At 36.2% G+C, this 13,775-nt stretch overlaps 1 protein-coding gene across 3 annotated transcripts; it reads right to left on the bottom strand.

Annotated features, from left to right (window-relative positions):
- Positions 1-2,950: 2,950 nt before the first annotated feature.
- LOC140016050 (probable serine/threonine-protein kinase PBL21) lies at positions 2,951-8,639 on the bottom strand. Of its 3 annotated transcripts, none has more exons than XM_072068956.1 (5): positions 7,433-8,639; positions 6,950-7,154; positions 6,471-6,660; positions 4,243-4,634; positions 2,951-3,781 (listed from the first exon to the last, which is right to left on the bottom strand). In XM_072068956.1, the coding sequence occupies exons 2-5, from the start codon at positions 7,001-7,003 to the stop codon at positions 3,482-3,484; spliced, it is 936 nt and encodes a 311-aa protein (XP_071925057.1). In that variant the 5' UTR covers positions 7,004-7,154; positions 7,433-8,639; the 3' UTR covers positions 2,951-3,481. The 3 variants fall into 3 exon arrangements, with proteins under 3 accessions (XP_071925057.1, XP_071925055.1, XP_071925056.1); XM_072068954.1 differs by having other exon boundaries at positions 6,970-7,154; positions 7,430-8,634; XM_072068955.1 differs by having other exon boundaries at positions 6,970-7,154; positions 7,433-8,603.
- Positions 8,640-13,775: the final 5,136 nt, after the last annotated feature.

Here is a 13,775-nt window from a genome sequence, read left to right as displayed (position 1 = left end):
TTTGAAAAAACTTGTTGTCATATGAGAATACAACTTGAAGGAGCTGATAATATGTGAACCACCACGTATTTATTTATTTGATCAATATTCAAATAATAATACATACTCCCTCCGTCCCGTTTTGTTAGTCTTGGTTTTTTTTTCACACAGATTAAGAAAGTGTAATTAATTTGGTTGGAAACATAAATTTAGATTAATAATTTCCTAAAATACCCTTATGCTAATCACGAAGAGTGCCAATTAATATCAGTTACAGCTAATGGTGCCAATAAATATCAGTTACAGCCAGTTACCGCCAATAGTGCCAATAAATAACAAAGATAGACTTTTCATTTATCTATGTATTGGAAAATCTCAATGTATTCAATGTAGTGGGTTAGTATTTAATAACAAGATATTTAATAAGGGTATTTTAGACAATTTGAAAGATTACTACATTCCTTAATGAGAAAGTGGACTACAATTTGGGACAGACGAAAAAGGAAAACAAGACTAACAAAACGGGACGGAGGGAGTATGTTAAATTTTAATTGTATACAAATAAGAAATTCTTTAACTACTATTCCAAGTAAATAAAAACGGTTAAAAAGTATTTGCTTGTCACAGAAAATAAAAACCGTCCAAAAGAGAACAAAGCCAAATATCCTGTCAAAAGGGCAAAAGAAAAACAACTTTCAACATGTTGAAATAGTGCAAGGAAACAATTAGAAAATGCTCACTCTTTTTAGTGTTTTATTTATTACTATATATATATATATATTGGTTTTTTAAATTCCCGAGGACTTCCTCCGCCACTTTCTGATGGTCCACGTACGTATAGTTGTTGCGGAAAATAGGAGCAAAAATGTGCAGACGAGAAACAGCTGTTTGATGAAAGAAAGTCAATCATCAACTTCTTCTTCATCTGAAATGTTTGCGAATGTCGGGTCAAATTGCAACATGTAGTTTTACTTTGTCAGCTTGAGAATTTATTAATCGGTGCATGGAATCATCCCATTTACTTTTCGTTTCTTTTTGCCTCCATTCATCATTAACTTCACCCAGCGATAGCGGCATCAAAGAATGCCACCAACTTGCATTTACTGTTGATGGACTGCATGACTTCAAGTTCAAGTTCAGGGGACCATTTGAAAGTTGAAAGTTGATGAAACAGGCAGCCAGCCAGCCACCACAGCAAAACAGCCATTCCGGCCACCATAACTTAATACTACTAGTTAACTTCAAAAGCAAAAGGCTTCTTAATAAACAAGCAAAGGCTTCCTAATGGTGTAGAAGGAACCTTATTAACTGGGCTGTGTAGGTAGGTGTAGGGCCTCTTGAAAACACTACTACTAGTACTTAAAAAAGAAGAAGAAGAAGCAACCACAGAAGCAAGCAAATGTTATTCATCTGTCAACCGATCAATATAATATAGGACTGATTCTTCCCTTCATCGTTTAAAACACTACTTTTATTTTATTTTTAATGGCCGGGCCGGCATATGAGATGAGCCCTTAGCTTTTTGTTCCGCACGTGTTGAACATGCCTGCGTTACATTTTGTTTGTTAGTCTGTTTCTGAATTGAGTAGAGGCAGCTGCAGCAGTACAAGAACAAGAGTAATATGTAATGAACAACCCCTTGAGCTTTGAGGTGCACAGAAGATCATGAATTTCTTACCACAGACTTCTGAGTTTGGACAAAACCGCATCAACCGATCGAGATACGAAATCGCAAAGGTTTTGAGGTTACATTAAATGGCAACTTTTTTATGGGGGGCAAGAGTTGAATCCTTGATCTCTCACCCCACGCTAAAGGTGGTGGCCAACTCCGCTAAAGGGAGTTGGTTCTTTGCTTGCTACTCAGCTAGTAAAATTTCTCACAGTACGGCCGTACGAGTGAGTGTATTATTCACGTTCTTGCAGCTTTGCTTTGCCGCAAATAGTACAACAAATTTTTTACTAAGGTGAAGGGGGGGGCATAGATGTCACTCGAGACTTTGTCAACGACACAAATCTTTACTTTCTGATGCTGATTGATCCTTGTATTCATATCTTACACGAAATACACGGTTTGTCGTCGTCATCATTATCGACTTGGTCGACAGTAGGAGATTATTTAAAATAATTACTATAATACTTTTTGTGATGTGATGTATATGTAAAAAAAAAAATGATTGAAAAGATAAAAAGATATATTAAAAATTAGATTTATAATACAAACAAACAAATAATTTAACCATAGACATTTGGATGACAAGGTTCAGGAGCGTCCTAATCACCCAAAGACAACCTCCTTAAACTGGGCTGTGTTGAAGAGGGTTTTGCTATACAGCAGTCAATTGCAAAGTATAAATCCCTTGTAAAATATTAGAGGCTCCGCTACGCTCACAACTACATAACGTTGCGGCTGGGGTAAAGTCAAGGAGACAGAGATAGAGAAGCTCCGGAAATCCTGTCTAGAATACACATAATTCCCCAACTTTTAGCTTCTTCTGAAAGTAGCTACATGTGAACTATGGTTTGTTTGGATAGAGGATTATTTGTTAAAATTTATTTGCTTACGTCGTCATTATAATTTTCAATACACTTTTTTTATCTTTTCAATTACCTTTTTATCTCACATACATCACATCACAAAAAATGTTACAATAAAAATATCTCAAATAATTTACAATCCAAACAGAGCCCATGGTCTAGACATACACTAATTTTTTGGACGCGAAATGATTCACAAAGCATTCTGTGCCACTCTAGTTCCCAATCCATCGCCTGGTAATACCATAATTTTTTTTTGTACGATAACATGATAAAAGAAACATCAATTTCAACCCATGCTCTATGAAAATTTCTCACAGCCAGTTTCTAATAAAATGTCAAGTAGTTAAATACAACTAGAAAATCAGGATACTTCCATGTATGCAGAATCAAATGTTAGGCAGATGGATCTACATATGGTAATCTGCAAGGCATCTAAGCAAAAAGTAGCATACCAGATAACATAGAAAGTAACACAGGAATTGCATGACACAAAATTCTACGTAATGTTTGAAGTTCTCAACACATTCTAGGTTAGAAGAGATGACAAGTTCTGGTATCACCACTGTACAGACTAGTGAACGTTTTCTGATGGAAAAGAAGAAGATGATCAACGCTACTCCTTTCAGCCCACCAGCAGGGCTTCTGCGTCCGAGTTTCAAAATGTAATATTTACACGGACTTTGCTAAAACAAATGCAATTTAACTCAGCCAGTTTTGGTTGGAAAATCAAGCTATTAAATGATGTTAGAATCCCTTTACATCCTTCTTACACTTTACAGGATACCAATCATGTATAAATATCCGCAAGCAGTCATGCACCTTACTCTTTTGTCAAAACCAGAAATAAGGATTCTTTCCCTCAACTTCTTATTGTTATAAGTCCTCCAAAGCCACCTTCTGGTTAAGCCCCAAAAAAGAAGTGCATCAGCACCACAAACCTCAAGCATCTTAAAACGACTAAGAATTAAAAGGCAGCAGAATAGTTAACCAAATCTTTCTTTTTCTCTTCCAGATTAACATCAAGGCCTGCCGGGTGCTGATTGCAAGATGTGCCTTTATGAGAATCTGATTTATCTACTTGAGAGGCTAGGTATTCAAGTGCGACAACAATATCATCAATGATGGGTCGGAAACTTGGTTGCTCCTGAAGGCACATTGCAGCAATTGCAACTGCGTGATGCAAACAGCGGAGAGGAATGTGCCCATCCAACTGGGGGTCAATCATCAGAACAAACTTTCTCCGGTCCTTGAGAAAAGGTCGAGACTGCAATGAAGAAGTCAACCATCCATGTTAAAGATGCAAACCAATGATACTGAGGTTTCACGATCTTCCAGTCTAGAAATCAATCATATTTGTGAAGAAGAATAGCCAAAGTAGCAGTCAGAATTATCTCAGGAATAAGAGAACTTGAATGAGGTACTAACTCCACATGAGTATAAAAACAACAGAAATAATAATATGGGTTTTCCTATTTTATTTAGGAAATTATTTACACATGATGGAAATAAAGGACAGATGCCGAATATTCTAAACCCCAAGTTTAAACACAAAATCACCCAATCTTTTAAGATCATCTTTGTAGTAATCCACATAAAACCAAAACACTGTTGGAAAAATGTCCTCTGCCACTTAGCCAACTTAAGAATAAAAAAGTCGTCCTCATGCACTTTCTTCAAGAGATCACAAGGTTTAACATGTAAAAAAAGCTAAAGATGACAGCTCACCCACACAACCAGGTTTTGCTCCCCAGGCTTCCTAGTGCAGTCAATAGCTTTGCGGCCAGTAATAAGCTCCAGCAGAACCACACCAAAGCTATAGATGTCGGACTTCAAAGTCAATTTCCCACTCATGGCATATTCAGGTGCACAATAACCATAGGTTCCCATTACTCGTGTCGAAACATGGGTTTTGTCACCAACAGGTCCAAGTTTAGCAAGTCCAAAGTCTGAGAGCTTCGGATTGAAGTCATTGTCCAGCAATATATTTGAAGACTTCAAATCACGGTAAATAACAGGTGGATTTGCTGAGCAATGGAGATATTTAAGACCACGCGCTGCACCAACAGCAATCTTTAATCTTGTGCTCCAACTGAGTGGCTCCTTACCAGGGTCTAAGTCTGAAAACAAAAGGTGACAACAAAACGTGCAAACAAGCAAATGAACTCAAAGACATATCAAACAGCAGCAATAGGTCAATTAGGGGAAAAAAGAGATTCAAAGCACTCTTCAATAGCTCAATATCAATAGTACCTTTGAAGAAAGCTAAAATCGGACAAGATGGAGGGCTTTCTTGGGACCCCACCTCCCCTCAAATAAAAGGCAAAAAGAAGAAAAAAGAAAACCGAAAACAAAAGGTAATGGAAATATGTTGGAACTCCTAATGCATCTCTGGATGCAACAAAGTCAATTTAATAAACCCTGCCCAAAAACAATCTTAGGCTTCCAGTTAACAGTGAAGGAACAAACTTTTTTTAACTACAGAACAGGAAACAATTGCATGTAGGGTCATTAATACTGTTAAGCAGATATCCAAAGCAAATTCTTTCTATGGGGTGAATCACAGGCATCTACCCTTCGAGGTGAATTTTCACCTTTCAGCCCTATTCTCTGCACTCATCCTCAGCATTCAAGGAACAAACTAAGTTCAGTAATTGTACCAACCAGGGGGTATGTAGCTCCACGGATAGACCAAGTCTTGGCTGGCGCCTCTCCTGAAGTAGATCTAACATTAAAAAACATGCATTTTCTTTTTGGATTTGCCTGTTTCTTTCCTAAGTTTCTTAATTTCTCTGACAGGGATTCTTATTTCAGAATAAGTTCACTTACAGTTCAGAGGAAAGGGGGAAAAACCTGTTTTAGCTAATCAAGGGGTCAAAGATATCCATCCAATGTGACTGGTAGTTTCATTGTAACATTGCAACAAAAACCATTTAATGTTGTTATGATTTTCTCAATGATGACAAATAGAATGACAAAAAGGCCATATGCACTTCCTTGCAGCAATTTGAAGATTACTATTAACACGTGCAAGTTGGTTTCCACTTTTGGAAGATTTATGCACTCATTTAGTTTGGGAGATAACCAAATATTACCTCTTAGAAGCCAATAAGCAATGAATGGAATATGCTATGATGTAAAGTCTGAAAGGCACCCCTTTATCAATGACAATGGTCATGATCACTCACTATTGTGTATAGAAAACTTAATGATAGATGTGTATATCAAAACGCAAATTCAAACACCTTAAAGCTACTTCAAGTGCCACATGGCTGTATTTAAGCCACTAAATGAATGATCAGCTTAAACTTGAAAAAAATCGCACATTTTTTGTAATAGTGCTTCAGAAGGAAAATTCCAAATTATTTAGGTGAAAGTGATGGAAAGAAATTAAGTATTATAGAGGCACAAGCATCATGGAAGTTTTGCATAAAAAAATACACATATACGAGCTGATAATATAAGAAGAATAAGCTTCAAAAGAAGCTAGAAGTTGAAATTGGGTAATACAACAATCATCCACATGCTCATTGTAGCAGAAATAAAGATAATATGCATACTAAATTTGCAAGCCTTCTTATGCCTAGCAAACCTACAATCTACGCAATAAAACCAGCAATTTTGAAAAATCTAGACCATCTAATACCTTTAAGCCACTCTCTAGTTTCAACTTATCCATGTCTCACCACCTCTCCCTTAAATTTGAGTTTTCTTGGGTTCTAGGACTAGAAGGCATCCTAAAAAGGAAAAGAATACAAAGATACCAATCTGAAACATGAATTTCTACCGACATTCAACCAGAAATAACCTTTGTGTTTTCTTGTTTAACTTCTTTTATTAGTAATTCAGGACAAGTGTCTGAAGATGAGAAGAAAGTCACAGGGAAAAAAAAAATAAGTAGATGAGTTTCCAAATGAAAAACTAACAAAAGTTCAAACTTTGCTGCAAGAAATTACCAAAAAGATGATATTCCAAGCTACCCATTGGCATGTACTCATAAACCAAGAGTCTCTGGTCTCCATCTGTGCAATATCCGATCAAATTGACAAGGTTCGGATGATGCAATAGACTTAACATAAGAACCTCTACAATGAATTCCTGATTACCCTGGAGGCCTTCAAGATTAAGTTGTTTGATAGCAACAATCTGCACATATATCTCATAGATTAACACTACTGCACCATCAACACTATAAAAGGAAAAAAAAAATTTTGAAGGTTGTAGTCCAAAATCATCTCATCAATATGGAGATAATTTTCCGCATTGTCCGTCTCTGTCACAATGATCTTAACTGCCCCTTCTTTACTCCATTTTTTCTCTTTCAATTGTGAAATGGGATGAGGGATTAGATGGGTTTATATCAAGATTTAACATCCCACTCAATGATTTTTAGGAATATGTTAATCTAATAGTCAAAAAAGCATCTATTATATACGCTGGGAGATGAGAACATGCCATGCCAGACTCCAGACGGCCCTTGTAAACGCATCCAAAACCTCCTTCCCCAATCAAATTAGCTTCTCTGAAATTTTGGGTAGCCATTGCAAGCTCCTTAAAAGTGAAGCTACGTGCCACATTGGTCTTCTGAGCCATACTTTCTCTGAGTTTACTTCCCACGGAACCACCTCGTCTCCCATTCGCTACACATAAAAAAAAATGCAAATCAACAACCTGAATAAAAATTCAATAACCTCACATTTCCAGAGTAGCGCAATTTGTTTTGAAACAGCTACATCACATTCACGAATTGACGCATTATACACCCATCCCCACCCCAGCCCACCCAAAGGGAAAAAAGAAAGAAAAACACCCAAAACAGAAATGGAAAAAGGGGGAAAATATTCTCTAAGAAAATAAAAATTTGGGGGGGGGGGGATATTTAATAAAATAGGGAAGAAAGGAAGAGAAGAACAACGACCTGAATCAGCAGATCGAGGGGCCATATCTTCATCATAGTCCCTAACATCCTTACGGCGAGGGCTCATGCAAGGAAAGCAGCTCATCTATATTGATTTTTTTTTTTAACTGCGATACTCGAATTTCAAAGTCCAACCCACGAATAGCAGAACTTACGGACACCAGAAGAAGCTCCGTTCAAAATTCCCCTCAATTTACCAAAATTAACTGCTACATTATCATGACAACGAACATCACACCATCAACACAGGCGAAATAACAACAAATTTTCCGTGCAAGGAGAGAGAATGTTCTTCTCTCCCCTTTCCCCCCAAAAAAAAAGGGAAAGGAAAAAAGAATCAGAGAAACCCTAGCCGGCTAGAAACCAAAAATTCACACAGATCTACACCAACCAAATGTATGGTCCAAAAAGGGGGGGAAAAACAAAGAAAAAGGAAAAAGAAGAAATCAATAATTAAGAAACACAAAAGCAGAGAGAAATGGTGCAAACAAAAGAATAGGGTAATTGTAATGTAATTAGATAGTTGCTATAAAAGTGGTGAGAATTGCCTGAAACTTAGGGGGTAATTAGGACCGAGCGTTAAGTGAGATTGGAGGAAGAAAATGTAAAGATGGGTTGGTGTGAGATTTGATGACAGCAATGTTTACTAAATTGAGCAGAACAAACTTTAAAATTCTTCTAACGCCGCCTTTTCCTGTTCGAGCGCCACCTTTAACGGTGATCTCACGACCCTCCTCTATTTCTATCGTCGGATGACGACGATGAAATCATCGTCATCATCATCATTCCTATCCCCCTCTCTCACACCGTCACACGCACTTCCTTCCTTCCTTCCTTCTGGTGCGTGAGTTTGTGTGGGGCTAATAAATTCTAATGGACCGGTGGTAGTGGCGGTGGCAAAATTGGGAAGGAGGGATGCATCACTGGCATTTGGTATTTGGCGGTGGAAAATTTTGCATTAAAGCATGAACTTTTGCTCTTGCAGGTCGCTCTCACTCATTCATTCATTTCTTTCTTTCTTTTACTGGCATGGTACTACTTACTTACTCCGTAGTCCTCACTCCTCTCTACCATTCTCTCTCCGTTGGCATTTAAACCTTTGGATGGGGCCACCCGAATTTACTAATTTGTCCCTGTGTGTTCTTTCTTTGGATGACAGCCGCGTGACGTGTTGGAAGGGGGGAAAAAACACACACACACACACAAACAGTCACAGAGTCACACGCACATAAGGGGCAGCCGTAGAAGAAACCTCAATTGAAACATATATAGAGGTGGATCAACTCCTTTTTTTTTTTTTTTTTTTATCTGCAACGATAGACCCTACATTTATTCTATTCTAGTCTATACTATAGGAGAGGGAACCTAAAGAAATTCAGAGAAAAATCGAAGAGAACTGAATCACCTACCGATCCAAACGAATGCGTAGCGCACTCATCCGGTAGCCACTTGAAATGGCCTACAACATTAATGGCAAATGATGGGAGACAGAGTTTGAATCCCTAGCCTCTAATCCCACCAAGCCTTGCGGCTTTGGCGGTGGTCGCTGAGGTAAGCTCAGTGGTTGGATCAACTCTACTCTAGTGATGTTGTGCTAGTGTAAGTGATGCAAATCCAGATCATCTGAAAGGTATCTCTCATAAGGAGGTAATTAATTAGTGACACCAGCCGCACTGCAAAGGTGCGGATGATTGCCACGTATTCGACTTCTGCAACCGAGATGGTCAGGATCTGGATAAGGTTCATTCTCACGCCAATTTGCCAAACTCAGGGTCCTCTAACTCTTGCGCAAAATTCCAGGGGCCCAATTTTAGATGATACAATCTCCATCTTGATCTTAAATTGTTGAAATTTGACGGATGTGATCAAATCACGACCTCTTTTAGACCAAAAATCACGACCTCTTCTGTGCAGCCAGGAGCACATCTGATCTCAGATTAATGGTAACTAAATCAATTAACAGGTGCAAAAAGTCCTCTTTTTTTTTTTTTTTTTTTTTTCAAGACGGCAACATCATATTAATCACAGAAACTAATACAAGGTTGGAGCCTTTGCAAAAAGTCTTTGTTGAGAACCGATTATTTGTGACGCTCGATCCTACTACAAGAAGAGTACAGGTTAATTGCAGAAGCTTTTATATGAATTTGGAAAGAGTACAGGTTACCTTTCATACGAATTTGGAGAACTTCAATCCTATAAAAAAAAAAAATTTAGACATTCTTGCTGGACTTTGACCCCACTGCGGAAGTGACATAAGGGAAGCTGACGCTTCGCTGAATTAGGTTTTGGTCATCAAAATTACTGACTCCAGTGGCTAGGTGTGGGGGGCTGGCGCTGTGGGTGGGGACTGGAAGAGGAGGAGGATCTGGACGTGAGGATCTTGCAGCAATGTTCCTTGCCCAAAACAACACTGGTTTAATTCTTCTATGTATCACCGGGGCCATACACACTGGGAGATAAACTAGCCAATGATGCTTGTTTAGTACAGCGAATCCTAAAGCAAGGTTGCTACACAAATCAAGGAAACCGAAATCTTCTGGCAAGACACAAGCGAACATGAAACTGATGATTGATGCCGCAGAGAAAAGGGCGACAATCATCATCGTCTTGGACTGAAATAAGTTGGCCGCAAACGCTGCGACTAAAGCAAATGAACTCTCGAAAAACACTAGTGCCCATTTGTTCTATTAGATTCAACAAGTAACGGAGCACAAAATTCAACGCTACTCTAGCGGAAGCGGAGCGCTTCTTTTCCCAGGTTTTGATCCTATTAATTATCCACAAGCAGGCTAACAGAATAAAATAGCCCAGGATCAAGAATGTGCAAGTCTCCTGGTCGTTCACTTCGTCAATGCTAATGATTGTTGGAGAAAACTGCGAACGGCCTGGAATTGCTCTTTCGCGTGACAAAAAAGGCCCAGAGTCGCCATTGCCCGCGCCATGGAGATTAGACCCTCTCTCACTCCTGGGTTTCTTGCACAGAACCTGAGAGGAGGTAGCAAGAATGCCTCAATTTTTTCAAGAATATGATCCATGAGAATCAGCTGTAGAGTGAACTGAATATGCAGTGAAGAATGAGTGTGAAGAACAAGCTACGGGCTAAAAATGATGACAACGAAACATATAAGGTTCAAAGATGATGAAGCAATGTAGAAGGAAGAAGATGAAAAAGAAAGAAAAATAAGATAAGATGATGAAGGCGACATGTGTAAGAATTGAGCAGGATATGAACAGGGGAGGGAATGACTCAGTTCAATTTCCCTTCTTTTATACTGGTGCTGTGGAGCCAATTGTTAGTTAGACAAGCTGGAGACGGTTATTATTTTCTGTTGGCAAGAGCTAAATAGACGGTTATTTTGGTTGATGTATGTTTGGGCGGCAAAGGGTTCTTCCCATTTCTGGTTGGCGAGCCCTGGTTCATTCTGATCAGGTTTGAGAATGGTAATCATATCACAATCAGAAATCTATTAATTTACCCTAATTTGCTCCGATACTGGTTTGAATGTTCTGGGCTTGCCAGCTATGTATTTGAAATAAAATTGATTTTGAATAGCAATGATCGAATGAGAGTTCAAGTTAAACGTCTGTTACATAATTATTGACATCTTGAATAGAATTCCTATACGTCTTAGCAACATACAGAACAATTAGGTTATCCAGTGGACCTTATATCCATTCTTTATATTTTACAGGAATTCTTTTTCGTCTCCTTGGCTGAGAGGTACAGCACTCCTAAAATTGTTGAGTGCTTGTAGAATATTATTTTTTAAAAATTTTAATATAGATTAAAAATAATCTTTGTAATATGTGTTTTTAAGATTTTTAAAAATATTAAAAACTATCACCCTTTCCATTCTCTCTTACCTGCTAATTAGCTATCCGCTGCCTTCTATGACTTTTAGATCTCTTACCACAATACCATCATTTCTGTTATATTCCTATAATCTCATTCTTTTTTTTAGACAAGTAGTACTTTTGTTTTCTATTTAGTGATTTTCATAATTTAGGATTCACAAATGATACCATTATTGATATTTTAAATCCATGACCAATGAATATTATTTTCTTTTATTTTTTTATATAATTTGCTCTTAGTAATTATAATTACTAAGTTGAAGAGTAAAATATGGTTATTTGCTTTTAGTAGGGTTGGTGGTTTTCTTCTGTATTTACCCTTACATTAATATATTTCAAATCAAATTTCTACATAAGTTGGCCACTTCTTAATTTTAAATTCAAAAGACATGAAATGATATATAACAATTAAAAATTTTAAAATTCTATATAAAAAAAAGAATGAGAAATTATAAGTATTCTGATTTAACCATGCAAAAAACCCTCGTTGCAATATGTATAGATATAAATTTTTATAGTATTATGTGTTTTACCCTATTTCCCAAGTTAGGCAAATTGCATTCCCTATTCCTTGTTTTCTTTGTAAGGTTGTTATCTTAATCACTTATTTAAATGAGAGTCCAAGAAATGGAATACGAACCCAAATGACAGTCTCACATTTGACTCATTCCTTATTTGTATCTCCACAATTCAGTTCTTGTTCCTCCTTGTCTCTAGAAGTAAGCTGTAAGAGATGGTAAATTGTGATTTTTGATAAAATTATACTGTTATCTCTTATTATTGGGTTGGACGAGTTTTAATCGGAGTATAATTGTTAATTGGAGTAGGAAGGTGTGTGAAAGGAGAAGTATTAATTGGAGTGGAATTCTTATTTGATGGAAACATGGTAGTGTGTTTCAAACGTGGACATGATGTATTTTATGAAATAAATTAAATGTAAAATGTTAGAAAAATAGAATTGAGAGTGGGAAGGTGTGTGAAGGTTTGTTACTAAAACCCTTTCTCAAATTTATATAGATATAGATATAGATACTATAAAAAATTTTAAAAAGTATTCTAAATTGTACTCTAAAAAGCCATCTATTTTTTTTTAATGGTTAAAAAAAATTTCAAAATATATTCTAAAAATTTTACTACCCTTAAATATTCAAAAATATATTCTAAAAATATCCCAAAATATACTCTAAAAACTTTGTTACGGAAAATTTTTTTAAAAACACCCCAAAAATTTCTAGCAATGGCCAAAAAATCATCTTCAAAGAAATCAGCCATCCTGAAGATGAAGATGATAAGGACACAGAAAATGACGTGGAAAGACTGAGAATGAGATCAAAATACGCAAAAAAAAAAAAAAAAAAAAAAACCCAGAAGAATAGAGAAGATGGTGATGATGATGAACAAAGGTTTGTTGAGTGAAGATAAAAATTGACTATGATATATGAAACCCAAAGCCAGAAACAAGGAGGCCACTGACTAATTTTCTCAAATTCTCTCTGATGGTTCTTTCATAATCCCGAATAGCTCATATATACATACAACTAAACTATCCAACTCCTAATCCAACTTGACTACTGCTACTCAATAAACAAATCACAAAGGGATTCTAATTAGACATAATTTCCTAAATAATAAAACTTGTAAGATTAGGAAGTAGACTTGAGTTACATATTTTCCAGAAGTTAACTTGCATGGTGGGCTAAAATTGGTGGAGTGATGATACACTATCCGATTTCCGAATGGTACAATTTATGTGGCGCTATAACATGGCATTCACATTACACAAACCACCCATTACGGCAAATTTCTCAAAATAATTAAAGGGTCTTTCAAATAGGATCCCCACGCATTCCACGTGGGCCGACTGGTGAATTTTTTTTTTTTTAAATCAACATGGCTAGTGACAAAAGAATTCAAAATGTCAATTTTTTTTTTAAAGTAATATGTGCGGCACTGCGATCAGATTACTTGTTTTATAAAATGTCAATTAAAGAAAAGTATTAACGTAGCCGCATTTATGATGTGCAGCTACACTTTGAAATTTTTTTTTAAATGTGGTTTACGTCATATATGTTGCATATATGACATAGTTTGCTTTACACTTTGATTTTTTAATTGAAAAAATAAATTTTTTAATGTAGTTGGATTTTTTTTTTTGTTTTATACAAATTTCCAAAATTTAGAACCTCATGATTGATTGTGTAAATTTATTCTTTGGATTAAATTAACATTTTTCAATATGTACAAATTAAAAATTTTGAGTAATTTAAATTTTGGACGTGTAATTGGATTAAAAGTGCTATTTAATTTTATTAGGATTTATAGATTAATAAATAAATAAACATAAATATAAATCGTGTATGAATTGAAAAATAAACTAATTTGGTAATAGTAAAAATGGATAAATTTACTGTAGTTTTTAAGGACTATACTACATCTATACCAACTTTAAACTTATTTTTATATGTGAGACGTTAAATATATTAAAATT

This window comes from Coffea arabica, chromosome 10c (genome assembly GCF_036785885.1).
Source record: "Coffea arabica cultivar ET-39 chromosome 10c, Coffea Arabica ET-39 HiFi, whole genome shotgun sequence".
NCBI classification, from domain to species: Eukaryota; Viridiplantae; Streptophyta; class Magnoliopsida; order Gentianales; family Rubiaceae; genus Coffea; species Coffea arabica.
The sequence above is the reverse complement of the archived record's forward strand: the minus strand, read 5'-3'. Positions and strand labels throughout refer to the sequence as shown.

What these genes read in the sequence shown, in the direction of transcription:
- LOC140016050 (XM_072068954.1), bottom strand. Translation starts at nt 7,517, where the DNA reads ATGAGCTGCTTTCCTTGCATGAGCCCTCGCCGTAAGGATGTTAGGGAC. An exon ending in GCCGTCTGGAGTCTGGCATG is followed by an intron (nt 6,661 to 6,969) that starts GCATGTTCTCAT and finishes ATATATGTGCAG; the next exon opens with ATTGTTGCTATCAAACAACT. An exon ending in CTTGGAATATCATCTTTTTG is followed by an intron (nt 4,635 to 6,470) that starts GTAATTTCTTGC and finishes TTTTGTTTTCAG; the next exon opens with ACTTAGACCCTGGTAAGGAG.